The sequence below is a fragment of the Furipterus horrens genome, unplaced genomic scaffold, assembly GCF_987537825.1.
Source record: "Furipterus horrens unplaced genomic scaffold, mFurHor1.1.pri manual_scaffold_4, whole genome shotgun sequence".
Taxonomy (NCBI): Eukaryota; Metazoa; Chordata; class Mammalia; order Chiroptera; family Furipteridae; genus Furipterus; species Furipterus horrens.
The window spans coordinates 87908182-87935236 of NW_028327174.1; the positions used below are offsets into that span (position 1 = coordinate 87908182).

Genomic DNA, 27055 nt, shown 5'->3' on the forward strand with positions numbered 1-27055 from the left:
ATCCTGTGATATAGTGAAAAATCACTGCATTTGACCTAGAAAATGAGGCTGATGATTATTACAAGCAGCAGTTACCCAAGTCACAGTGTTGCAGTTTTAAAACATCATCTTACTGAAGTCAGCATTAGAAAAACATACACTGATGTCACACACACACACACAAAAAACCAGGAGTAGGACTTGTCTGCCCAGCTATCGCTTGTTTACCAACAAGCATCTATTGGACTCTTAGTATGTCCAAAGCATTACTGAAGGCTTTGGGAATGAATCCAGCCATAAAGGAAACACAGAAGTCTTCCCATTGTTTTTCTTTTTTAAAAAAAGGCAAGCCAAGTAACCATTTTCAGGGACTTAAAAGAGTGCTTTCCTTGAAAAGGAAAGGAAAACAAAAAACAATAAACAGCAAGCCAAATTGTTAAGCCCCAATCAGGAAACCAGAACTCAATAACTAACCTAATTACAGTTTCAGCCTCTCCCAGCAATGGAATTTTAATCCAATTAGTCTGGAATTTCCTGATCAATGCTAGTGAGGTGATCTGCCTGATAAGACCCTGGGTGTCCCCCTAAGAGGTGTCCTTGCCTGAAATCCAGTCCTTTAACTTCGCAGTCCCACCCTTTTTCTGCCTATAAAACCTTTCACTCTGTACACGTCATCTGAGCCCCCTTCCAGCTGTTAGATGGGGAGAGCAGTTTAATAAAGCCAATTAGGTGTTCAGATTTACTTGGCTGAGTTCTGTCTTTTAACACCATGCCTCTTACCATTCTGGTCGGGGAAGACAGTGAACCGTTGGTCGGTTACAAGGAAATAGCAGTGCTCAGGATAGAGGTGTAAGGTCAGCCTTCGTTTGTTCATTCATTCATCTAAACTGTTTTGGAGCATCTCTGATGTGCCTATTTGCTGGATACAGGGGACATAACCGAACAAAGTCCAGTCCCGACACCCACAGCTTCCAGGCTGGTGGGGAAGAGAATGGAGTAGGTGCTGTGATGGGCAGCACATGCGGAGGTCTCTAACAGCTTCAGGAGGGCCTAAAAAGGATATTCTCGAGCAAATTAATTTCTGCGAACCTCTCTGGTAAACATAATAAAATTATTGTGAGGATTAAACATGGCAGTACACAGGATACTGCAGACTGCATAGTAGTAGTACATTGAGCACACAGTAGTTTTTAAAAAATCTGAATCTACTTGAATATTCTGCAATGCAGTATAGCAAGTGTCAGTTAAATCAACAAGCAGAAGAGCAAAGAACTGGTAATATCTGTATAGCTCATCCAAGTTTACAAAGGCCTGTCAAGTATATTCATTCATCTGATTCATGCAAATCCCCAGGTGGGTGGGTATACCGGAAAACACTGCCGCTTTAACTGGGCCTTATCCTAGCCATGATAACCCTGGCTGGTTTGGCTCAGTGGATTGAGCGTCGGCCTGCGAGCTAAGTGTCGCTGGTTCGATCTTCCAGTCAGGGCACATCAGAGAAGGAAAACTCTGACTCCAAAAAAACCTCCGCTGCCTTGCGGCATACCTCTTCAGGGGAAAGGCTAAGGGAGTAAACCCCGACAGAAAATCCGGAGCCGGAGTCCCTAAGGCGGTTTGACGTTGTAGTCAACACCGGCAACTCCTGCGGCGCACCTGAAGCCAAGCTGTATTGACTCCGTCTTTCCCTTGGACCCTTCAGCTGCGAAGAGAGGGGGGGTCTGCTGCATGGGCAACAGCAGACCCTCCATATCACCCTGCCCAGGCTCTGTAGCTTCAGCTTCACTGGAGAGGACACTCCAGCGTCATTGCAAGATGTCGATTCAACACGGGAGGAGACAGATACCGTGTCACTCCCGAGTTGGACTGCACAGCCATTCTCGGCGGTGCAGATAGGCTCTTAAGAAGCTACACCATCGTCTCTCGAGACGGACGGCTGCCGCCGCCGCCGCCGCCGCCGAGTGAAAAATCTGTGATAAATAATTAAACATTTTTTAAAATCCTGCAATACAGTGAGGCTGTGATAAGTGGACTGCAATATAGAGAGGGACTACTGTACTTTATTACCTATCCTCCTTCATGGGAAGTTAAACTCTATAAAAAGAAGGCTTTTCATAGATGTTGTTTTCTGCTGTATCCTCAGAGCCTGGCTTCTCATAAATATTTCTTGAAAGAATGAACAGACACAGGGGTTTTGCCATCTTTTACCCTACTGCTTCCTGCTACCCAGAGCTCAGGGTTGTCCATCTAGTGTCTTCTTTCCATGGGGATGATTTAAGTTTTGTACTTTGGTTATTTGGACTATAGTAGTGCAGAATTAGGAAGAAAAAGATAAGAGTAGAAGGACAGGAGGGACATGGGCTCTCCTGAGGCGGAGTGAGACCTTTCTGGGAGTTCAGGAGAAAGTGGCAGGAGGAACTAAGAAATGTGAGAAAGGAGGGTGGGAAAAGAGGTTTTAAGGAAGGCTTGAGGAGCTTATGAGCTACTGTAGGGTGTCCGAATAATACCGTATCCCCTCACTTATCACGGATATTATGTTCCAGAACCCCTGCCCCCGCATAGTAGGAACCTTACACTCTTAAACCTACATAACTTTAATAACATACGTATACAGTACTGCAAAATCCCACGATATAGTAAAAAATCTGCAATAAATAATTAAATATAATATTTTTTTTAAATCCCATGATACAGTAAGTCCGCAATAAGTGAACCGCGATATAGCAAGGGACTACTGTACTTGTAAAGAACATGAGTTATTTTAAAATCAGAGTTTGGTCACTTGATGTTTTAATTGATGGCAACAATGTTCTGAGACTGGACCATGTGGATGAACTTCCAAAAGACTTTGGCGGTTTGACTTTGAGGCCATCTTCAATACTAGTCACCTGGATGACTTTGGACAAATGGCCTCTCTTCTCCTAGGCTGGGTTTCCTAATTTCTGAAAGGAGTAAAGAGATATCTGTCCTACCTGACAAACTTTGAGGACAAAACTCCAAATGAGAATCTCAAGTGTTGGAATTCTTTCTAAATTTTAAAAAGTGATCTATAAACATAAGGAATTGTGTTTTATCCTAAGTGTAATCCTTTGTACGCTCCTGGCTGGTTTGGCTCAGTGGATTGAGCGTCGGCCTGCGAGCTAAGTGTCGCTGGTTCGATCTTCTAGTCAGGGCACACCAGAGAAGGAAAACTCTGACTCCAAAAAACCTCCGCTGCCTTGCAGCATACCTCTTCAGGGGAAAGGCTAAGGAGAAGGGAAACTCTGACTCCAAACCTCCGCTGCCTTGCGGCATACCTCCTCAGGGGAAAGGCTAAGGGAGTAAACCCCGACAGAAAATCCGGAGCTGGAGTCCCTAAGGCGGTTTGACGTTGTAGTCAACACTGGCAACTCCTGCGGCGCACCTGAAGCCAAGCTGTATTGACTCTGTCTTTCCCCTTGGATCCTTCAGCTGCGAAGAGAGGGGGGGTCTGCTGCATGGGCAACAGCTGGCCCTCCATATCACCCTGCCCAGGCTTTGTAGCTTCACTGGAGAGGACACTCCAGCGTCATCGCAAGATGTCGACTCAACACGGGAGGAGACAGATACCGGTTATAAGCTCATCCGATTGGCGAAGGAAACGAGCGCCAGGGGTCTCCTCTGATGGTGGGAGAGGTCATCGCACCTCACTGGACAGCTACCGCCCGCCTCAAGCTGGGCAGCCCCCAGCCAATTAGGTGCCGTCTCACCATGGCTCGCCTGCCCCACTGGGTGCGTGGGGATCAGAGAGGCGTCTCTTGAAAAGTGGGCCACAAAACACTCGCACCAGGCAATTCCAAGCAAACAACAAGAAAGAAGCCTCCAGCTCTTCACCTCGCTAGCTGGAACATCAGGACCATGTGTCCCGGACTTACTGCAGACCTTCCGTGGATCAATGGTGCCAGGAAAACCGCCGTCATCGACAGGGAACTGGCACGACTAAACATCGACATTGCGGCTCTACAGGAGACCCGGTTGGCCGACAACGGAACTATCAGAGAAACCAACTACACCTTCTACTGGCAAGGGAAGTCTCCGGACCAACCAAGACAGCACGGTGTTGGGTTCGCTGTGAAGAACACGCTTGTTAACTCCATAGAGCCACCCACAGGAGGCACAGAGAGATTACTTACCCTCCAATTGTCAACAACTTTCGGCCCAGTCAGCATTCTTAGCGCGTAAGCCCCAACTCTCTGCGCCACCACCGAAGAGAAAGAACAGTTCTACCATGCACTGGACAAAGCGTTATCCAAGATCCCCAGAAGTAACGCTCTTTATCTCCTTGGAGACTTCAACGCAAGAGTAGGAGCCAACCACATGGCCTGGCCCACCTGCCTCAGAAACTTTGGGAGAGGAAAGATCAATGAGAATGGTCAGCGACTGCTTGAGCTTTTGTGTCACCACGGCCTGTGCATGACAAACACATTCTTCAAGTGCAAAGAGATCCACCAGGTGTCATGGAGGCACCCCCGCTCCCGCCACTGGCACCAGCTTGACCTCGTCATCACCAGAAGAACGGATATTGGCAGCACCCTCCTCACCCGCAGCTACCACAGTGCAGACTGCAACATGGACCATGCCCTCATGGTAAGCAAGGTGCGCATAATGCCGAAGAGGTTGCACCACTCCAAGATGAAGGGTCGCCCACGTATCAACACCAGTTGTGCCAGCAACCCAGTTAAGACCCAGCAATTCATCAACAGGATGGAAGATGCTCTTGGTGAGGGAATGGCGGCAGATGACATTATCGAATCCAATTGGCCACGTCTCCGCGACGCCATATACAACTCCGCCATTATTGCTTACGGGAGGAAAGAGCGGAAGAACGCTGACTGGTACGAAGCTCACTGGGAAGAAATGGAACCCGTGATCAAGGCTAAGAGGAAGGCCCTACTGGCTTACAAGGCCACGCCCACTCCCAGTACACTTCAAGCTCTACCGGCTGCCAGGAACAAAGTCCAGAAGACCGCCCGCCACTCTGCCAACACCTATTGGCTAAACCTGTGCAGAACCATCCAGGAAGCCGCCGATATAGGCAACGCACGAGGAATGTATGAGGGTATCAAGAAGGCAACAGGCCCAATCCCCTCCAAGATCGCCCCCCTTAAGTCCAAGACAGGTGAGGTCATCACTGACCAGGAACAGCAAATGCGGCGGTGGACCGAGCACTACCTCGAGCTGTACGCAACGAGGAACGCCGTAACAGACACTGCTCTTAACGCCATCCCAGACCTACCAGTCATGGAGGAGCTAGACACCCCACCTACTGCGGCAGAGCTCGGCAAAGCCATCGACCGCCTCGCTTGCGGGAAAGCACCAGGAAGCGACGGAATCCCTCCAGAAATCCTAAAGAGCGGGAAACCAGTCCTGCTACAGCTGCTCCACCATTTACTCTGTCTCTGCTGGAAGGAGGGTTACATCCCTCAGGATATGAGAGATGCCAACATTATCACCATGTACAAGAACAAAGGAGACCGCAGCGACTGCAACAACTACCGGGGCATCTCTCTCCTCAGCGTCGTCGGCAAAGTATTCGCCCGGGTCGCTCTTGCCCGCCTGCAGACCCTTGCTTCCCGCGTCTACCCAGAGTCCCAGTGTGGCTTCAGAGCTGGCCGATCAACAGTGGACATGATCTTCTCCCTACGCCAGCTGCAGGAGAAGTGTCACGAGCAGCATAAACCACTCTACCTCGCCTTTATCGACCTCACGAAGGCGTTTGATCTGGTCAGTCAAAGCGGACTCTTCAGCTTGCTACGGAAGATTGGCTGTCCACCACATCTGCTTGCTGTGGTCATGTCCTTTCACGACAACATGCACAGCACGGTGTCCTACAACGGCGCAACCTCTGAGGCCTTCCCAGTCAGCAGCGGAGTAAAGCAGGGCTGTGTCCTCGCGCCTACGCTGTTCGGAATCTTCTTCTCCATGCTCCTCCAATATGCCTTTAAGGACTGCAGCGAGGGTGTCTTCATTCACACCAGATCCGATGGCAAGCTCTACAACCTGGCCCGTCTACGAGCCAAGACCAAAGTCAAAGAGGTGCTCATCCATGAGATGCTCTTCGCCGACGACGCAGCCTTGACATCACACTCCGAAGAGGGACTCCAGCAGCTAGTCACTTGCCTTTCCCACGCATGCAAGGAGTTCGGACTAGCCATCAGCCTGACAAAGACGAACGTTATGGCTCAAGGCATGGGGACTCCCCCATGCATCACCATCGATGGATACACCCTGGAGGTTGTCAACGATTTCACTTACCTCAGGTCCACCATCTCGAGCTCTCTGTCAGTCGACTTGGAGGTCGATCGGAGAATCGCCCGGGCAGCCACAGTTATGGCCAAACTGAACCGGCGAGTGTGGAACAATTCCAGCCTCACTGAGAAAACCAGACTGCACATCTACCAAGCCTGCGTACTCAGCACTCTCCTCTATGGCAGCGAGACGTGGACCACCTATGCAAGGCACGAAAGGAAACTCAACAGCTTCCATATGAGGTGCCTGCGACGCGTCCTGCATGTCGCCTGGCAGGATAAGGTTCCCAACACCGAGGTGCTGAAGCGAGCCAACATGAGCAGTTTGCATGCAGTTCTTAGTGAGAGACGCCTCAGGTGGCTCGGCCATGTCAAAAGAATGGATGCAGGCCGTATTCCCAAAGACCTCCTCTACGGCGAGCTAGCAGAAGGCCAGAGGATGACAGGGCGCCCAAAACTGCGGTTCAAAGACATCTGCAAAAAGGATATGACACAATGCTCCATCAATCTCAACACATGGGAAGTTCAAGCAGATGACCGCCTAGCCTGGAGGCTCGCGGTCAGGCAAGGTACGTCACTCGCAGAGGCTGCATGCAACGAGGAGGCGGTCCAGAAAAGATCGAGGCGGAAGCAGCGTCAACAGCAGCAACAACAGCCATCTGCCTTCACCTGTAACAAGTGCGGCAGGGATTGTCACTCCCAAGTCAGACTGCACAGCCATTCTCGGCGGTGCAGATAGACTCTCAAGAAGCTACGCCATCGTCTCTCAAGACGGACGGCTGCCGATGATGATATCCTTTGCACATAATAAACACATAGTGAATATTTACTGATGGTAGTCTCATAATCCTTCTTCTTCTGGAGGAGGAAGGTGATCAGGTTGCCCAGGAAGCATCAAATAGCTTGCATCAACAGAACTCTTGCTGGTGATATCAGGCTATGATGCTGTACGTAAGTTTCTTAGACCAAGTAGAGCTACACATTTACTTGAAGTTTCCAGCTGATTTGGACAATTAACACTAATTCCTACATTTTTTCACTAAGAAAAATTGGAGCCTGAATTATCAAAGCTAGTTCTTCCATATTCTTCCCTTGAGTGGGCTAGAATACCACAAGAGATAAGTATTGGCATAGAACAAAGCTGTGGCTCAGTGGTCCTGGAAAGAAGTTGGCCTGAGAAGTCTAATTGTAATCCTCTTTGCTTGATCCTCTAGTGATTCCCCTGCTTTCCCAGAAGTTAGCAGGACAGGATTCATTGGTAGAAGGTCCAATAGGTACTAGAACAATTTCTTTCTATCTTGAAGTTTCTGGTTATTATAAAATAAATGCTGTATTGGGCATCAGAAGATATGGGCTCTAATTCTGGCTTTTCCACTAAATAGTTATAGATCTAGGCAAGTCATTTAACCATTACAGAGTTTAGTTATGAATGATAAGAAAATTTAATTAAATATTTATACAACTTTCTCTGACTCTAGATAACAAAATTTAAACAGCTACTCTAGAGCATGAATATTTTTCCTTTCTTCTGCCAGTGCTATTTTATTTTTCCATCTTGAGCATTATTCAGGCAGCACAAGGACAATATTGATCCATAGAATTAACAAATTATGATTCTAAGAATTAGAAGTAAGAATAGAAGTAGTACTATTGGGACTTCCTCTACAGAGAAGTCTAGAAACCCAGAGCCGGTGCCTAGCTACTGCCATGGGGCAATGACAACATGACCACATGCTCCAGGATGAAGCTGTGGGTCCTGACAGCAGATGGGATCTATAGAGGCTGCCATCAAACCCCACGTGGCTACCTACATTCACACAAACTTCTGTCTTCTTTCAGTGACTTCCTTTCTTGGATGAGGGAGCCTGTGCCCAAATTCATAAACAACAAAGAATTATTGATGGCATTTCAAACCAAGTGCATGTTTTTAGTATCAACAAAGGATCAGATTATTTTTACTCCTGGATTTTATTATATTTCACGGTTCTAGAAATTTTGTCCTCCACGCTGAATGTTGAAGAACCAAACAATAAGTTGATAGTATTGCAGAGGGGCCCTACAGCATTACCTCCCTAATTCTTAAATCTAGTCTAAAGGTTATTCTGGCAAGTGTAGAACTTGACCTCTCCATTATCCCAGAGTGACCAGGCACAGAGGGACTGACACACAACTACCAAACTCTCAAGAAGATGAATATTATCAATTTCTTTATCTGAATAAATGGCACCCATTTCACTAATAGGAGTGTTCTTATTCCGTATCCAAAGTAACTTCCCAAATACTTTAGAATGAATAACTTGGGAAGTTAATGTAGTCATCATAAGATTAGTTGGTGAGCAGGGAATAAAAGCAAAGGCTGTTTTCATTTTGCTATAGATGGTGTTACAAGGTAGTTCATGCAAGTTGAGGAGGAGATGAACAATCCATGCCTGTCTTCCAATATAGACGATCTCAGGGATCACATCTCCCAGACATTGGTTTTCTTTCTTGGATAGTGCTGGAAGCATTTTGGCACTTTCCTTCTCACTGACTAGCATTTCTTCACTGCTGACTGTGCCCCATTTATTCACATTTTCTTTCCTCAGATATGCTAATATCTCTGCTTTCACTAGAATCACATTTGGTCCTGTCATCCTAGGAGACAGTTTGCATCTTATCTTCCTGTGTTTTAAATGATCTGATCTTTCATTGTTTTTGTGTTAATATTCTTCTTCCAAGTTAAAAGGTGCCTTTACTCTGCAGTGTCATTTTCCATATGATTGGGTTAAAGCAGAGAACTGTGTATTTTTGATTGACCTGCCTTATCTGAACACCAGTTTAACTCTAAAGATGGTTAAATAAGATCAGTTCACTTTAAATTTAAAAATGGAAAGATAATATATTTTTAATGCTTTATTCTTGAATGTTAAATACATTTAGATAAATAAGTTTAATGATAAAGGTAATCAACTTCATATTTCATTTTACTTTTAGATGAAAAACATCTTAAAACTCCATATGAATTTTCCCATTGAAACACCCTTAATAGCTACTTACATCTTTTTAAGTTCCGTGTATTTGATGAAAACTTTATCTGGAAGACTGTGAATTTTGTTTCTCTTAAGAGACCTACAATAACATGTAAAGTAGATTTTATTAAGGATTTTATGACCAACCAAATTCTTCTCTGGAGGCTGTGTGCTTGAGAAGAGACTTTCTGATGATCATCCATGCCACTTCGCACATTTGAAAAGGACTGTGGTAACTGAAGACCTTCTCATGTGATAACAAAAAGTCCATAGTGCAAAATTAAAACAGCTTGTAAGTGTTTGTATAATAGTATAATAGACTGGGATATCTACAGTGATTTCATTTTGTCTTTTACTTGCTGCATAATTTAATGAAACACAACAAACCACACTGAAAAACAACAAAAATCTCAACCAGCTCATGCATGCCCAAATTGTGATATGAAAACCAACTCTGGAGATTCTCAAAACATTACACAAAGTACACAAGTATGTGCATGATTATGACACAGCTAGCTTCATGGCTCTCTTATACCTTCCTACTCTTAAACAAATTAGCTCTTTTAAAGAGAAGGTACAGTAACTGAGTACTCTCCGTTTTCTTAATTTTTATTTTTAATTGTATAGTACTGGTATATTAGCAACAATACATAAGTCATAAAGTAAGTGAAAATAAGAATTTCAGACCACAGGCCTTTGTGAGATAATCGATAACCTGGCTAATCTAACAATGTTTAAGACATTGTTTCCCTGGAAAGGAAGCATGCAGAATTCTCTGATGGCTGGTGGTTTTGAAGGGAATTTCTATTATTTTTTAATATACAAGTAGCATAAAACAGAATGAAGAGAGTAAATCAGGTTATACACTTTTTCCATGACTTTAGGGGCAAAGATCACCAAGATGTGAATTCTACTTACAGTAGTGTCACATTGCTGGAAACGGGTGGCACGGACTTTAAGCCAGCATTTACACACTCCAGTTCTGTCAATCTGCAGTCACAGCATTGCGGATACTGGTTTAGAACTAGGGAGCCAGAAGGGCAAGATTTCACTAAGCAAAAAGACACTTGAATGATGATTTTATCTTTCATAACTGACATTATTCTCTTCTTTGAATGTATAATATTTACATGTTGATAATAAAGCAATTCAGCCCATAATAAAAGCAAATAAGAGTTCTCTTGTAGTCAAATACTGACTAATGTGGTGTTGGTCCAGTTCAAGCTCCTAATGGTCTTTTCAGAGGCATTTAAAAAGCGAGTAGAAACAAAAAAAAAAAAGTTTAAATAACAAAAAGCTTATAGTGAAACAAGCTTATCTTCTCCTCAATGAGGAACATTAGTATGTTTGAGTAAATATTTAATGGATAAAATTGAGTCAATTCAATTTAATCAAATGGCTGCTTAATAAATGCTTGTTGATTAAAATTAAATTCAATTATTTTCCTCTTTTAGATTTATCTTGGAAAAGAGTTAGATGCTGTTTCTGCCATAGTCACCATTGTGCCTTATTAAAATCAATCAAGTCGGAGATCCAAGATGGCGGAGGAGTAAGTGGAAGCTACACTAACCTCCTCCCAGGACCAGTCTGGATTTACAACTTAATTTTGGAGAAATCATCTGGAATAACCAACGGAACACTAGCTGGAAAGAAGTCTTATAACCACGGAGAGACAGAAAAGGCCGCTACATCACAACGTGACCGGTAGGGAGTGCGGAGACGCGGAAGGGCTGGCTGGGCTCACACGGGTGGCTGCTGAAGGGACTGAGAAACAGCTCAGCAGCCGGGGATTCCCCCTGAGAAGGGCAGGGTCTAAACCCCCAGCTGAGCTTCCCAGCCTACAGCGACAGAGTGGAAAGTAAAATAGTATCAGCTGTGAAAAGCGAAAAGCCACAGGCTTTCTTGCTAGCCGGAGAGAAACAGCAGGAGAAAAAGAGCTCTTAAGTGGATCACATACGAAAATATTTTGGCCACCACTTACCCTGGGCTCAAGCAGAGGGAAGGCAGAGAGGACTGGAGACACTTGGGGAGAATTTGGCACGGTGGCTTTGAGGGGAGAACTGGAGGAGCAGCTGACTGGGTCCCAGTGCTGACTCATCCCCAGTACTGCGGGTACACCATTCCCCTCCAAGTGGCGTCAGCCTGAGGGGAAGCAAAAGCCCTGCCTACAGGAATTAAGCTGCCACACCCACAGTTCTTAAGCCTGACAGCTAATCACAGATTGAATAGATTAACAATCAAAGAAGACAGACAACAGCAGTAGATCCCTGGAAGTCTCCAACAGGCTGCCTAGGGCCAGACTGGTACATGATCTGACACCACCAGAGGCAGATCCAGGAAGTGCAGATCATTCCAAGAAGCACCAACAAACAATAGGAGTCAAAAAATGGGGAGACAGAGAAACAACCTCCCATCAAAAGGAAAGGTAGAATCCCCAGAAAGAGTGCTAAATGAAATAGAGGGGAGCGAACTATCAGATATGGAATTCAAAACATGGATTATGGAGAAGCTGAATGAGCTCAGCGGAAACTTCAAAGAACTCCAGAAAAACTACAAGGAACTCACAGAAAATTACGTGAGCATGAAAAAGGACATAGAAGCTATCAATAAGAGCCAGGAGGAAATGAAAAATACGATCTCTGAATTGAAGAACAATTGTAGAAGGAATTAAAAGCAGGCTAGAGGAAGCAGAAGATCGGATCAGCGAGCTGGAGGACAACCTACACAAAAGCTCCCAGACAATGCAACAAAATGAAAAAAGACTGAACAAGACTGAAGAGGTTCTAAGACAGCTGCAGGACAACATGAAACATAATAATATCCGTATCATAGGAATTCCAGAAGGAGAAGAAGAAGAGCAAGGGATAGAAAACCTCTTTGAAAAACTAATGACAGAAAACTTTCCTAACATGACGAGAGAAAGAGTCACGCAAGTCCAGGAAGCACAGAGGGTCCCAATGAAGATGAACCCCAACAGGCCCACCTCAAGACACATCATAATTAAAATGGCAACATTCAAAGACAAAGAGAGGATCCTAAAAGCAGCAAGAGAAAAACAACTAATAACATACAAGGGTACTCCAATAAGGCTATCATCAGATTTCTCAGCAGAAACACTACAAGCCAGAAGGGAATGGCAAAAAGTATTCCAAGCAATGAAAAACAAAGGCCTACAACCTAGAATACTATACCCAGCAAAGCTCTCATTCAAAATGGAGGGTGAAATAAGGAGCTTCCAAGACAAAAGAAGGCTAAAAGAATACATCTCCACCAAACCAGCAATGCAAGAGATGCTAAAAGGTCTGCTCTAAGAAGATAAAGAAACAGAGAGAGACAGAGAAGAACATGAGTACAAAGGGGAAAAATGACAATGAATAAGTACTTATCGGTAATAACCTTAAATGTAAATGGATTAAATGCTCCAATTAAAAGACATAGGGTAGCTGAATGGATTAGAAAGAATGACCCACATATATGCTGTCTACAAGAGACCCACCTTAGAACAAAAGATCTACACAGACTGAAAGTAAAGGGATGGAAAAATGTATTCCAAGCAAATGAACATGAAAAAAAAGCCGGGGTAGCAATACTTATATCAGACAAAACAGATTTCACAGCAAAGTCCATAAAAAGAGACAAAGAAGGGCATTTCATAATACTTAAGGGAAAAATCCATCAAGAAGATATAACCCTTATAAATATATATGCACCAAACTTAGGAGCACCCAAATATGTAAGGAAACTTTTGAAAGACTCCAAGAAAGATATAGACAACAACACACTCATAGTAGGGGACTTTAACACCCCATTGTCAACAATGGACAGATCTTCGAAGCAAAGAAACACCAAAGATATGGAGGCACTGAACAACACTCTAGATCAAATGGACTTAGTCGATATATATAGAAGTTTTCACCCCAAAGAAGCAAAATATACATACTTCTCAAGTGCACATGGAACATTTTCAAAGATAGACCACATGGTAGGACACAAAACAAGCCTTAACAAATTCAAGAAAATTGAAATTATATCAAGCATCTTCTCAGATCACAATGGCTTAAAATTGGAAATCAACCTCAAGGAAAAAACTCAAAAACATTCAAACTCATGGAGAATGAATAACATGCTATTAAATAATGAATGGGTTAACAATGACATCAAGGAAGAAATCAAAAAGTTTCTGGAAACTAATGATAATGAACACACAACAACCCAAAACCTATGGGATACAGCGAAAGCAGTCCTAAGAGGAAAGTTCATAGCAATACAGGCCTACCTAAAAAAGCTAGAGGAATATCTAATAAAAAATTTAACCCTACAGCTACAAGATCTAGAGGAAGAACAACAAGCAAAGCCCAGATCAAGTAGAAGGAAGGAAATCATCAAGATCAGAGCAGAATTAAATGACATAGAGTCTAAACTAACAATTCAAAAGATCAACAAAAGTAGGAGCTGGTTCTTTGAAAAAATAAACAAAATTGACAAGCCTTTAAGCAGGCTCATCAAGAAAAAAAGAGAGAGGACCCAAATAAATAAAATCAGAAATGAAAGAGGAGAAATCACAACTGATACCACAGAAATACAAAGGATTATAAGAAATTATTATGAACAACTGTATGGCAAGAAATTTGACAACCTAGAGGAAATGGACAGATTCCTGGAAACCTATAGTCTTCCCAAACTGAATCAAGAAGAAGCAGAAAGTCTGAATAGACCAATAACAGCTAGTGAAATTGAAGCAGTAATCAAAAAACTCCCAGCACACAAAAGCCCTGGACCGGATGGCTTCACAAGTGAATTCTACAAAACATTTAGGAAAGAACTAACTCCTATCCTTCTCAGACTATTCCAAAAGATACAAGAAGAGGGAAGACTGCCAAACTCATTCTATGAAGCCAGTATAACCCTAATTCCAAAACCAGGTCAAGACACAACAAAGAAAGAAAACTACAGGCCAATATCGCTGATGAACATAGATGCTAAAATCCTCAACAAAATATTGGCAAACCGGATCCAGCAACACATTAGAAAGATCATACACCACGATCAAGTAGGATTCATCCCAGGGATGCAAGGATGGTTTAACATTCGTAAATCAATAAACGTAATACACCACATAAACAAAATGAAAGACAAAAACCACATGATAATATCAATAGATGCAGAAAAAGCATTTGATAAAGTACAACACCCATTTATGATAAAAACTCTCAGCAAAATGGGAATAGAGGGAGCATACCTCAACATAATAAAGGCCATATATGAGAAACCTGAAGCCAACATCATACTCAATGGGCAAAAACTGAGAGCATTCCCCCTGAGATCAGGAACAAGACAAGGATGTCCGCTCTCCCCACTCCTATTCAACATAGTCTTGGAAGTTCTAGCCACCGCAATCAGACAAGAAAGAGAAATAAAAGGCATCCAAATTGGAAAAGAGGAAGTAAAACTGTCATTATTTGCAGATGACATGATAGTGTACATAGAAAACCCTATAGACTCCACAAAAAAACTACTCGACCTAATAAGTGAATTCGGCAAAATAGCAGGATACAAAGTCAATATTAAGAAATCAAAGGCATTTTTATACACCAACAATAAAAACTCAGAGATAGAAACTGAAAGAAAAATTCAATTTACCATAGCAACAAGAAAAATAAAATACCTAGGAATAAACTTAACCAAGGAGGTAAAAGACCTGTACTCAGAAAACTACATAACATTGAAGAAAGAAATTAAAGAAGATACAAATAAATGGAAGCATATACCATGCTCATGGATGGGAAGAATCAACATCATTAAAATGTCCATACTACCCAAAGCAATTTATAGATTCAATGCAATCCCTATTAAAATACCAGCAACATATTTCACAGACCTAGAACAAATACTTCAAAAATTTATATGGAACCAAAAAAGAGCCCGAATAGCCACAGCAATTTTGAGGAAGAACACAGTAGGAGGAATCACAATACCTGATATCAAACTATACTACAAGGCCACGGTAATCAAAACAGTCTGGTACTGGCATAAAAACAGACATATAGATCAATGGAACAGAATAGAGAGCCCAGAAATAAACCCAGGTTCATATGGTCAACTAATATTTGACAAAGGGGGAAAGAACATCAAATGGAGTGAAAAGAGCCTCTTCAACAAATGGTGTTGGGAGAACTGGACAGGGACATGCAAAAAAATGAAACTAGACCACCAACTTACACCATACACCAGAATAAACTCAAAATGGATCAAAGACTTAAATGTAAGCCGTGATACCATAAAAGTCCTAGAGGAAAAAATAGGCAGGAAAATTTCAGATATCCCACGTAGCAACATTTTCACTGATATATCTCCTAAGGCAAGGGAAATAAAGGAAAGAATAAACAAATGGGACTACATCAAACTAAAAAGTTTCTGTTCAGCTAAAGAAAACATCAGCAAGATGAAAAGGAAACCAACCATATGGGAAAATATATTCGCCAATGACATCTCAGACAAGGGATTGATCTCCAAAATATATAAAGAACTCATACGACTCAACACCAAGAAGACAGACAACCCAATTAAAAAATGGGCAAAGGACCTGAACAAACACTTCTCCAAAGAAGACATACAGAGGGCCCATAGACATATGAAAATATGCTCAACATCACTAGCCATCAGAGAGATGCAAATAAAAACCACAATGAGATACCACCTCACACCAGTCAGAATGGCCATAATCAACAAATCAACAAACAACTTGTGCTGGAGAGGATGCGGAGAAACGGGAACCCTGGTGCATTGCTGGTGGGAATGCAGACTGGTGCAGCCACTATGGAAAACAGTTTGGAATTTCCTCAAAAAACTAAAAATGGAACTGCCTTTTGAACCAGCAATTCCATTACTGGGATTATATCCGAAAAATCCTGAAACACCAATTCAAAAGAACCTATGCACTCCAATGTTCATAGCAGCACTATTTACAATAGCCAAGTGCTGGAAACAACCTAAATGCCCATCTGTAGATGAGTGGATCAAAAAACTGTGGTACATTTACACAATGGAGTTCTATGTAGCAGAAAGAAAGAAGGAACTTCTACCATTTGCAACAACATGGATGGAACTAGAGAGAATTATGCTTAGCGAAATAAGCCAGGCAACGAAAGAAAAATACGTTATGCTGTCACCTATTACAGGAAACTAATGAACAACACAAACAAATGAGCAAAATTGAACCAGAGGTATGTAAACAAGGAGTAGACTAACAGTAACAAGGGGTGAGGGGGGAGGGAGAAAAGGGGGTAAGAAGGGGAAGTGTAAAATCAAAGAACATGTATAAATGACCCACAGACATGGGCAACTGAGTGGGGACTGAATGTGGGGGAAGGGAGGGGCAGGATACAGGGAAGCAAGAGGGGAAAAAAAAAAAAAAAGAGAGACAACTGTAATGGAAAAACAAACAAAAAAATTTTTTTTAGTGGGGGAAAATGAAAATATGAAGAATGGAAATGCCAGTTCAGTGAATATTAGGACAAAGATTTTCCTTCACGTTGTATATTTTTCTCCCTATTTGATCTCTCCAGAGTTTGGCATTCTAAACAAGTAAGTAATGACTTAAGTTTCTTTGCATAGACCTAATAAGACCAGTTGTTAATAGAGGTTCCTTTTTCTGAACAAGCCTTTGACTGGAATGTCAAGCCTAAAGGAGACATGCTTGGGCTCATGTTGTTACCAAAAAGCCCTAAGGAACTGGGAATGACTTTCAAAGGTAATAAAAGCCCGCGAAATAAAAGGCCTGCTGCCATGGTTGGTTGTGCGGTCCACAGCAATCTCTCCAGGGAAGGAACGAAGGTTGTTTTCCTGAAAGATGGCTAGAAGGGACCTTAAGGCACAATGGAAAACCAGAAAGACTTGGAAAGGACAGGTGTGTACAGGCAAGGATGAATGCCAGGTATGTGGCCTAGCTTCTGTGCACTGAAGAGCAGACTGAGGGCCACCCTAAATGTTCCTTGGGTAAGTTCCAGCAAAACAGAACTAAAGATCATAAGTGATCATTTGCTGCTCTTGTTATGCTTATGCAAATGAACAGGATAAATTAAAAATGGACTTAATGTAGTCCCTTTAAAGAAAAGGAGAGTAATCTTAGGGAGAAAAATCAGTATTCAAAGAAAATCACAAAGATCAGTGGCAGACTGTAAAGTAGGGCAGCTAACCGTCTTAAAAGTTTCTTCTCATTTAAAAAATGGTTTCACTTGAAAATTAAACCATATCTGTGATATCACCAAAGAGATTCAAGTTGCAGGCAAGTAGAATGTCAAGTGCCTTGCAACTGTATGTCTTCCCAATAAGACAGTCTTACAGATTTAGAGACTTTTTTGTTGGTTATGTTACATAAATTAACATGTGTTTTCTGTTTTCAAAGGGCATAAGCCTATGACCGCATTACCTGAGTGATTGTCTGTACGCATAAGCCTCACTTAATCCTCTCTGCAGCACTGCCTCCGGAGACTCAACAGTTTGGCTGAACTAAATGGCTGAGTTGGTGAAGAATGGGGTGGTCTGTGGGCTTCACTTTAAAACTGAATTCTCTTTTCTATCCTAATGGCTTGGACAGAAAGGGCCCAGAGGTCTGAGAGGGGGGAAACATAAACTATTTCCCTCAGCCCAAACTAAATAAAATGGGCAAAAGGGTTTTGGACAGGAGAGAAGTGCCTAGCACACCTTCCTCCAAAGAAGCCCTTTTTTTTTTTTTTTTTTTTTTCTCCTAATGTGGAACATTGAAAAATTAATCCCTGCCTTTTGCCACCTAGTAGTTATGGATTGAATGATGCTTTTTAACCCTTTTTGCCAAATCTGTTGCCCCCAGAACACAACAAGGATGCCAGCCTGCTAAACCAAGCACGCCGTTGTCCGGAGACAGCCAACTGACCTGGAGTCTGCATGATCCTTCCCCATGTGGGAAGGCCACCCTCCCCTCCACACCCCCACTCTTATTAGGGATTTCTGGACCCAAGGGTAGGTAGGACGACGACCATGTCCAGCTTGAAGCAGCTAGAGGAGCTTGAGACCTTCGCCCATTGTCCTTTACAAGATTACAAAGGGTCTTAATATCTGAGAGGGAGGGATAGTTATTTTTTACGAACCATGGGTATGGACTTGGGGGGGGATGCTGGGGGAGGGAGATACTGGGTGGAGGGGAGTAAAGGGGAAAAAATTGGAACTACTGTAACAGCATAATCAATAAAATATATTTAAAAAAAAAATCAAGTCAAATATGTTCTCACTTGGGTATTTGTTTTTTATTGCTATGAAGTTCAAGTGGAAGGTAATGGTTGTTGAGCAACTACAAAGCTGAAAAAACTGAAGGGATATCTATTGAAAGCATTCATAAGGAAAAGCAGGCTTCAGAATTTACTCTGAAAGAAACTTCATAATTATTAAAATAATGACATAAAGGAGTGAGAAATCTATGGTGAAACCTGGCCAACTTAGCTCATGAGACAATCACATGTGTGTGCATGTGTGTGTACACACTGAGGGAGAACACACATTTATGAAGCATTTGATTTTGCCTCTGATACCATGGATATTTGTTTTGATGGAACTAAGAAAATGAGAGTTATTTTCAAAATTTTAGCTTTATTTATTCATTTAAATCTAAGTTATTTCTAATTTCTCTGCTTCTTTTAGATTACTTTTATCCAAACTCTGTTTTAAAAATCAATTTCACTGACTTTTCATCAATTCATAAAACTTGTGTGAGTACCTGCTTAATTCACAAGATGCCTTCTAGTGTATAAAGTTTTGGAAAATACTCTATGTCATTTATGTTTATTCAATTAGCTCAGCTTCCTAAATACAACTTCAGAATGTTTTCTTCAGTGTTTATTGAAATTGAGAATAGTGTTATTTAGATTGAAAACCTGTGGTTGGACAATCTTACTTACCAATAAGAGAATTCTGTATAGTCCCAGCTGGACCTGTTGCCTAAACCAGAACTGTGAGCAGAACTCCCTCACCTACAAGTCAATCTCACCCAAGCTTTGTGGAGTCTTCTCAACTGCATCTTGCATCTCTTAACCTCACTCTTTCCAATGATATTTTCTGGGTTCAGATTCTTAACGTTAGTCTGGAGCAGTGCAAGAAACATAATAACCAATATCTCTGTCACCATTCTTTCTCCTCAACATTGATTGGCAAGGTCGACATTTGGATTGGATCACTGTCTGTTGTTGGGGGCTGTCCTATACACTGTAGGGTGTTCAGCTGCATCTGTGGCCTCTACCCACTAGATGAAACCTACCTCCAGCTGTGACAAAAAAAAAAAAAGTGTCTTCAGACATTGTCAAATATTCTCTGGTGTGGGGGGTTGGGGTTGCTGGGAGATGTCCCAGGTTGAGAATCACCGTTCTAACCCAATCTCTACTATCCTGATGGGACCATCATTGTCACATATACTTCTTATTGTGTGCATCTTTCTCTTCATTAAAGGAAAGTACCCTCATAGCTTTGGTGTGAGCAGTGATTTCCACAATGTGGTGTGTACAAGGTGACCCATTGTGCTTCAGGAAGGAAGTGTCAAAGCTTTCAGTTATATTTATTTCTAATATTTTAATTTATAACTTTTATATATGATGTATTTGCGTATAATACAGTGTGTAAGTGGTAATTATAACCTGGTATTATAAAGTGCATAATATACTGTTAGTGTAGAATTTAATATATATGCACACATTAAATATACATACTAATATAGGTATTTAATTTACATACACCTACATAATTATGTCTATGTGTGTACCTATTTATGTATATTGTATGTAATATATATTATGTTTATATATATGTGATATATGCATATACATAGACATAATTCTATCTGTAGAATAGAAACCAAGCCCTAAAATGTGCAGCCTAAATGCTTTATGAGCAGGCCCCACCCTTCAAGGTTCAGCTCCGGCTCTCCTGCCACCACACACTTAGCACCCTGTGAAAGGCATTGAAAAGCATGCTCTGTACCTTCCCACCTCAGGGTTTTGCTGATCTTTCTCCCTACTCATTCTGTTACCTCTTACCCTTCCCTCCATCCAAGGATTTTCAAATTCATCTCAATGTCATCTTCTCTCTGGGTCTTTCCCCACCCATGGCAGAGCCATCATTTCTTCCAAGGGATTTCCACGTTCCCTTATACAAACACCATTCCTCCCATTTTGCACTAAAACTGCATCATTTTTACTTTTATATGGATCTGTCATTTTTTGCTACAATGTGAGGCATGTGTGGGCTGGAGCCATATCTTATTATTGGACTCTCAGTGTCTAATATAGGGGTTGAAAAGTAGTTGGTGTGAAGAAAATAATTAAAGGGAATAAGATCTTTATTACTTGTCACAATTATTTCACACCCATGTATTCTTGCAATGAGATTAGTATATTAAGTGAGCATTAGTGGAGCATGTTGTATTTTTGTCTTTATCTCTTCAGTCCCTGGCAGACATATAGTAGATTGGGTGACCTGAAATACATTGAACTGAAATGGAAATCTGAATGGAGTTGATCACCTTTCCCATATAAATCTATGCACTGCAAATCATCTGGAGCCATTGAACCAATGCTACTTACAGCATTCCTGTGTGAATGACACTTTATCAGCATTTCTATGCACTGTGCCATATATAGTTGCCCATCCACTAGTGTCCCCTGTGAAACAGTGATAAATATGTGTCAGTTATGCTGTAAATCAAACATCAAAGTACAAAAAAAAAGGTCTAAGAATTTGAATATGAAATCATTAAAAATTGTTTTAAGGAATAGAGTAAAAACATTGAAGGTAGGGAAGAGAAACCTAGGATAACATCTTCAGTTTTTCTCTTTTTTGGAATTATAAATATTTCAAATATATGTATCAGAAAATATATAATGGAAATGTTATAATTTCATGCACATCTTGAAAAATGTCACCTATTTACAATGCTGACATTTTTTTCAAATGTATTTTGATTATATTGTTACAATAGTTCCAATTTTCTCCCCTTTACTCCCCTCCACCCAGCATCTCCCTCCCCCAGCAATACCCAATGCTGACATTTTAAAGTTTGATCTTAATTTTGTGGTCCCCAGAAGAAAATATAATCCAAACTTTTGTCATATACATATTACTGTATATGGATACGTAGATATGTACTTGATAGATGTAATGAGTTCTGATAATATTTATGTCACCTGAAATTTTTAATAAAGCAAAACAAAGTTTCCTTTAATAAAAGCTATCTAGTCCTATGAGAGAAATAATATTTCTCAATTTTTCAGAAGATATGATCTATTTACTTGCCAAGTTTTTTCTCTCTATTTCTTTTTTTTTTTTGTGTGTGTGTGTGTGCAGTATAATTATATGTTTTTTAAAAGGAGTCCTGGCTGATGTGGCTCAGTGGATTGAGTTCCAGCCTGTGAACCAAAGGGTCACCCGTCCAATTCCCAGTCAGGGCACATGCCTGGATTGCAGGCCAGGTCCTAGTTGGGGGTGCACAAGAGGCAACCATACATTGATGTTTCTCTCCCTCTCTTTCTCCCTCCCTTCCGCTCTCTAAAAATGTCTTTTAGTCCATCTCCTTCTCAGAAACTGGCAGGTCACTCCAGTCCCGCCTCTGCCCCTGCTTGTCTCTTCCCTGCCCCGCAGTCTGAGCTCCAGAGGTTCTGTTTGAGTGTGTTTGTGTTCATCGTTGCACGCAGGACTCATGACCTTGCCACTGAGATTTGACGGGCGGGTGGTACTGGTGACAGGCGCAGGCAGAGGATTGGGCCGAGCCTATGCCCTGGCTTTTGCAGAAAGAGGTGCATCAGTGGTTGTGAATGATTTAGGCGGGGACTTCAAGGGAGTTGGTAAAGGCTCTTTATCTGCTGATAAGGTTGTTAAAGAAATAAGAAGGAAAGGTAGAAAAGCAGTGGCCAACTATGATTCAGTGGAAGCAGGAGAGAAGTTGTGAAGACAGCACTGGATGCTTTTGGAAAAAATAGATGTTGTCGTTAACAATGCTGGAATTCTGAGGGACCATTCCTTTAGTAGAATAAGTGATGAAGACTGGGATATAATCCATAGAGTCCATTTGCGGGGCTCATTCCAAATGACCCGGGCAGCGTGGGATCACATGAAGAAACAGAAATTTGGAAGGATCATTATGACTTCATCGGCTTCAGGAATATATGGCAACTTTGGCCAAGCAAATTATAGTGCTGCAAAGCTGGGTCTTCTGGGCCTTTCAAATAGTCTTGCAATTGAAGGCAAGAAAAACAACATTCATTGTAACACTATTGCCCCTACTGCTGGGTCACAGATGACCCAGACTGTCTTGCCTGGAGATATGCTGGAGGCCCTGAAGCCAGATTATGTGGCACCTCTTGTCCTTTGGCTTTGCCATGAGAGTTGTGAGGAGAATGGTGGCTTGTTTGAAGTTGGAGCAGGATGGATTGGAAAGTTACGCTGGGAGCAGAGCCTTGGAGCGATTGTAAGACAGAAGAATCACCCGATGACTCCTAAGGCAATGAAGGCTAACTGGAGAAAGATCTGTGGCTTTGAAAATGCCAGCAAACCTCAAAGTGTTCAAGAATCAACAGCCAGTATAACTGAAGTTCTAAGTAAAATAGATTCAGATGGAGGAGTTTCAGCAAATCATACCAGTCATGCCGTGTCATCAACAGCTACAACAGGATTTGGTGGAGCTACTGGCCATAAATTTTCTTCATTTTCTTCTGCTTACACGGAACTGGAAGCTATTATGTATGCTCTTGGAGTGGGAGCATCGATCAAAGAACCAAAGGATTTGAAATTTATTTATGAGGGAAATCCTGACTTCTCCTGTTTGCCTACCTTTGGAGTTATTATAGCTCAGAAATCTATAATGGGAGGAGAATTAGCAGAGATTCCTGGGCTTTCAATCAACTTAGCAAAGGTTCTTCATGGAGAGCAGAACTTGGAGTTATATAAACCACTTCCCAGAGCAGGAACATTAAAATGTGAAGCAGTTGTTGCTGATGTCCTAGATAAAGGATCCGGTTTAGTAATTCTTGTGGATGTTCATTCTTATTCTGGGAAGGAACTTATATATTATAATCAATTCTCTATATTTGTTGTTGGCTCTGGAGGCATTGGTGGAAAACTGACATCAAACAAAGTCAAGGAAGCTGTAGCCATACCTAATAGACGTCCTGATGCTGTACGTACAGACACCACCTCACTTAATCAGGCTGCTTTGTACCGCCTCAGTGGAGACTGGAATCCATTACACATTGATCCTAACTTTGCTAGCTTAGCAGGTTTCAACAAGACCATATTACATGGATTATGTATATTTGGATTTTCTGGCAGGCATGTTTACAGCAATTTGCAGATAATGATGTGTCAAGATTCAAGGCAATTAAGGTTCGTTTTGCAAAACCAGTGTATCCAGGACAAACTCTACAAACTGAGATGTGGAAGGAAGGAAATAGAATCCATTTCCAAACCAAGACCCAAGAAACCGGAGACATTGTCATTTCAAATGCATATGTGGATCTTGTGCCAACATCTGATGTTTTAACCAAGACACCTCCTGAGGGTGCGGATCTTCAGAGTACTTTGGTATTTGAGGAAATAGGTAGCCATCTTAAGGATATCAGGCATGAGGTGGTGAAGAAAGTAAACGCTATATTTGAGTGGCATATCACTAAAGGTGGAAATACTGCAGCTAAGTGGACTATTGACTTAAAAAATGGTACTGGGAAAGCATATCAAGGCCCTGCAAAAGGCTCTGCTGATGTAACAATCACAATTTCAGATGAAGATTTCATTGGTGTAGTCCTGGGCAAGCTTGATCCTCAGAAGGCATTCTTTAGTGGCAGACTGAAGGCCAGAGGGAACATCATGCTGAGCCAGAAGCTTCAGATGATTCTTAAAGACTATGCCAAGCTTTGAAGGACATACTCCATTATTAATAAAAATAGAAGAATACCCTTTTCACCCAAATATGCAAAAGTGATTAAAACTAAGATGCATAGGAAATTGTTTAACATTTTCAGATTTCAGATAACTTTTCAGATTTTCATTTTCTACTAATTTTTCATGTTATTATTTTTACAAGGAACTGTAAAATAGCACATAATTATCCCCCTTAGATCTTATCTTCATAATAAAAATTTTTCATTCAAGTCTAGTCTCTTTAGAATTGTGATAGCATTTACAAGTTGAAAGGAACATTAAATAAGTAAAGGCCAAAAATAAATAAATAAGTAAAAATAAAAATGTCTTTTAAAAAAAGAGTCCTGATTTTAAAGTATTATTTTAGCATATGCTATTTTCATGATAAGATATGCATTAAATGTATGATATCGAAGTTTATACAAATAGAAAAGTAAATTTAAATAGTGGCCCAAAGGTCCTTTTGATCCCTACAACCTTTAATTTAGTTCTATTTCTTATTAATATCCTCAATGGTTCCTACAATGATTCTACTCAAAGTCTTTACATGGATTATTTATTTTGTGTTCAGAATACATTCATGAGATATAGAAACACACATAGTCTCTGATTCCCATATAGTGAAGAGGACAGACCAAGAATTTAAGTGTCTTGCCAATGGCATGTAGAGAATGGCCCCATCACTGAGTGCAGACTGAATGCCTTCTAAGTATTCTACTGTTCTAGGCCCTTCTGACACCCAAACAAGAAAAAAACAAGAACTATTCTTGAGGAGTTCATGTCTAGTGAGAGAAGTACAGTGAAAAGGTAAGGTAGTCCATAGTACAGTCACACAGGTACCCCAAGGTGCTATGGCAAAGAGAAAGTATGCTTCTCCTAGACTGGTTAGAGCCTCAAGGTGGAGAAGCATGGCTGGGGTGGCTGAGCTGCTTAGGTGTCCCTAACTGCATTCTAAGGTATGAGTGGGAGTGATCCATGGGAGGTGAGGGTGAAACGTTCCATCAGCAAGAAGTCTATCAGTCCCATGGCAGGAGAGGAGATTCCAGAGGCAGATGCTCAGGGTCTCTGGACTTGGCTGTGTGACTTTGACAACTAGCTGGTCAGTGCCAATGAGTGGTAGTAGTGTGTGGTAGTAAACACATGGGATTCTTTCAGATTCAGAAGACCTAGGTCCTAGTGTGTACCCTATGACTAACTAGTCATGTCAACCTCTCCTGGCATTGGCCTCTTTGTGAAGAAGATGCACAGGTTGTGTTAGACCATGTATACAGTATCAATATATGGACCTAAAATGGCTTATAAGACCCTTTATGATCTGGTCTCTGCTTAGCTTTTTACTCTCCAGATTCTTGTTCACTCTGCTTAAGCTACACTGGCTCTTTTGTCACATAAACACATTGTCTTATTTCATGCAGTCTCAGGGCCTATTCACTTGCTTGTTCCTTTGCCTAGAACTTTGTTCCTCCAAAATATTTCATGGGTTCTCTTCTTTTCATTTTATTCTCAATCCAAATATCACCATTTCAAGTTTTCTCTGGTTATGTCTTTAAAGTAGCTCTTCCTCCAAATCACTTTCTATCCCACTATGTACTTCACAGCACTACCACTCTGAAATTACCTCATTCATTCATGTACAAGTTCATCATCATCCTTGTTCACATGGTCCATGTGAACTTCATGAAGGCAAGATTTTCATCTCCCTGAGCTTGCTGGGTCCTAGTAATTTTGAGAGTACCTTGCACTTAGCAGGCACTCAACATTAGACTATTAGACAAGTGAATTCTCAAGGTGGGGCCATTTTCACTGAACCAATTACCAAGCCATAATGAGGTAGTCACAGGAAGACATTTAAAATTAAAATATGGGTATCTAAGTTGAATTTAAAATGTAATTTTAATATTTTTCAAATATACTTTATAATACTGTATTTTAATTTTAAGCAACCTTTATATATGAAAGTTCAGGTAATTATCACAAGTAAATTGGGGACCAATATTTGTGTTACAAAGGGATTCCCTACAGAATACCAAACTATCTTTTTCAGTTCATTATAATTATTATCCAGTTCACCCAAAGCTTGGGGGTTCACAAGGTGGTGTACAAATATAAAGTTGAGTGAGAGTCCTTACCACAGTTTTTCTCATCAGCACCATTCCCACAGTCGTTCACACCATCACAGTGAAAAGCACGTGGTAAGCACTTGGTCAGATTCCCACAGGGAAAATATCCCTTTTGGCACAAAGGAGTGATTGTACTGCCTTTAGTCAATGCAAAATCTGTGTGGAAAAGGGGATAAGTATCTTATGTAATAGCAAAAATGTGTAATATGACCAAACTCTTTTCATGTTACTCCATTTAATTTTCACAAGAACCTTGTAAGTTGAGTTTGTCTGGTGTTATTCTTAATGCACAATTTATATAAATAATGTCCTTCATTAGAACATTCTAAACAATTGCAATTATACCTGACACCAGCTACACCAAGAATGGAATCAAGGCTCACTTTTAACTCATTTCTGGTGGTCTATAGTAAATAATACCAAAGCAATTGTTCTACCTTTGTAGAAAACCAAATCCTTGTCCATTCCTGGAAACAGAAAGGCAAAACCATGAGCTCATGGATCAGATGATGGATATATTTGCTTATTAATCTTTTACTAGAAGGATTTGAGGTTACTTATAGTAAAAAATAAGATATACAAAGGACAGTGCAAGTGTAAATTAGAGAAAAATCCAGAACCACATTTGAATAAGAAGATAATAGTAAGTAACAATATCTCATTGAGCTTAGTCTGTGCCACGCAATTGGCACAGTGGTTTATCTCAGTTAACCTTGAGATAAATCTGTGGAGGGGTGATATTATCCTTTATGTT

General features: G+C 41.3%; 1 protein-coding gene and 1 pseudogene across 1 annotated transcript in view; one reads left to right on the forward strand and one right to left on the reverse strand.

Annotated features, from left to right (window-relative positions):
* RXFP2 (relaxin family peptide receptor 2) overlaps nucleotides 1-26766 on the reverse strand; it is a 66936-nt gene extending 40170 nt beyond the window's left edge. The window contains 5 exon segments of the mRNA XM_090275165.1: nucleotides 9279-9350; nucleotides 10169-10274; nucleotides 20854-20931; nucleotides 26311-26457; nucleotides 26739-26766. Of these exon segments, the coding sequence (XP_090131291.1) occupies nucleotides 9279-9350; nucleotides 10169-10274; nucleotides 20854-20931; nucleotides 26311-26457; nucleotides 26739-26766 (431 nt within the window).
* LOC150012375 (peroxisomal multifunctional enzyme type 2 pseudogene) lies at nucleotides 21951-24255 on the forward strand (annotated as a pseudogene).
* Nucleotides 26767-27055: the final 289 nt, after the last annotated feature.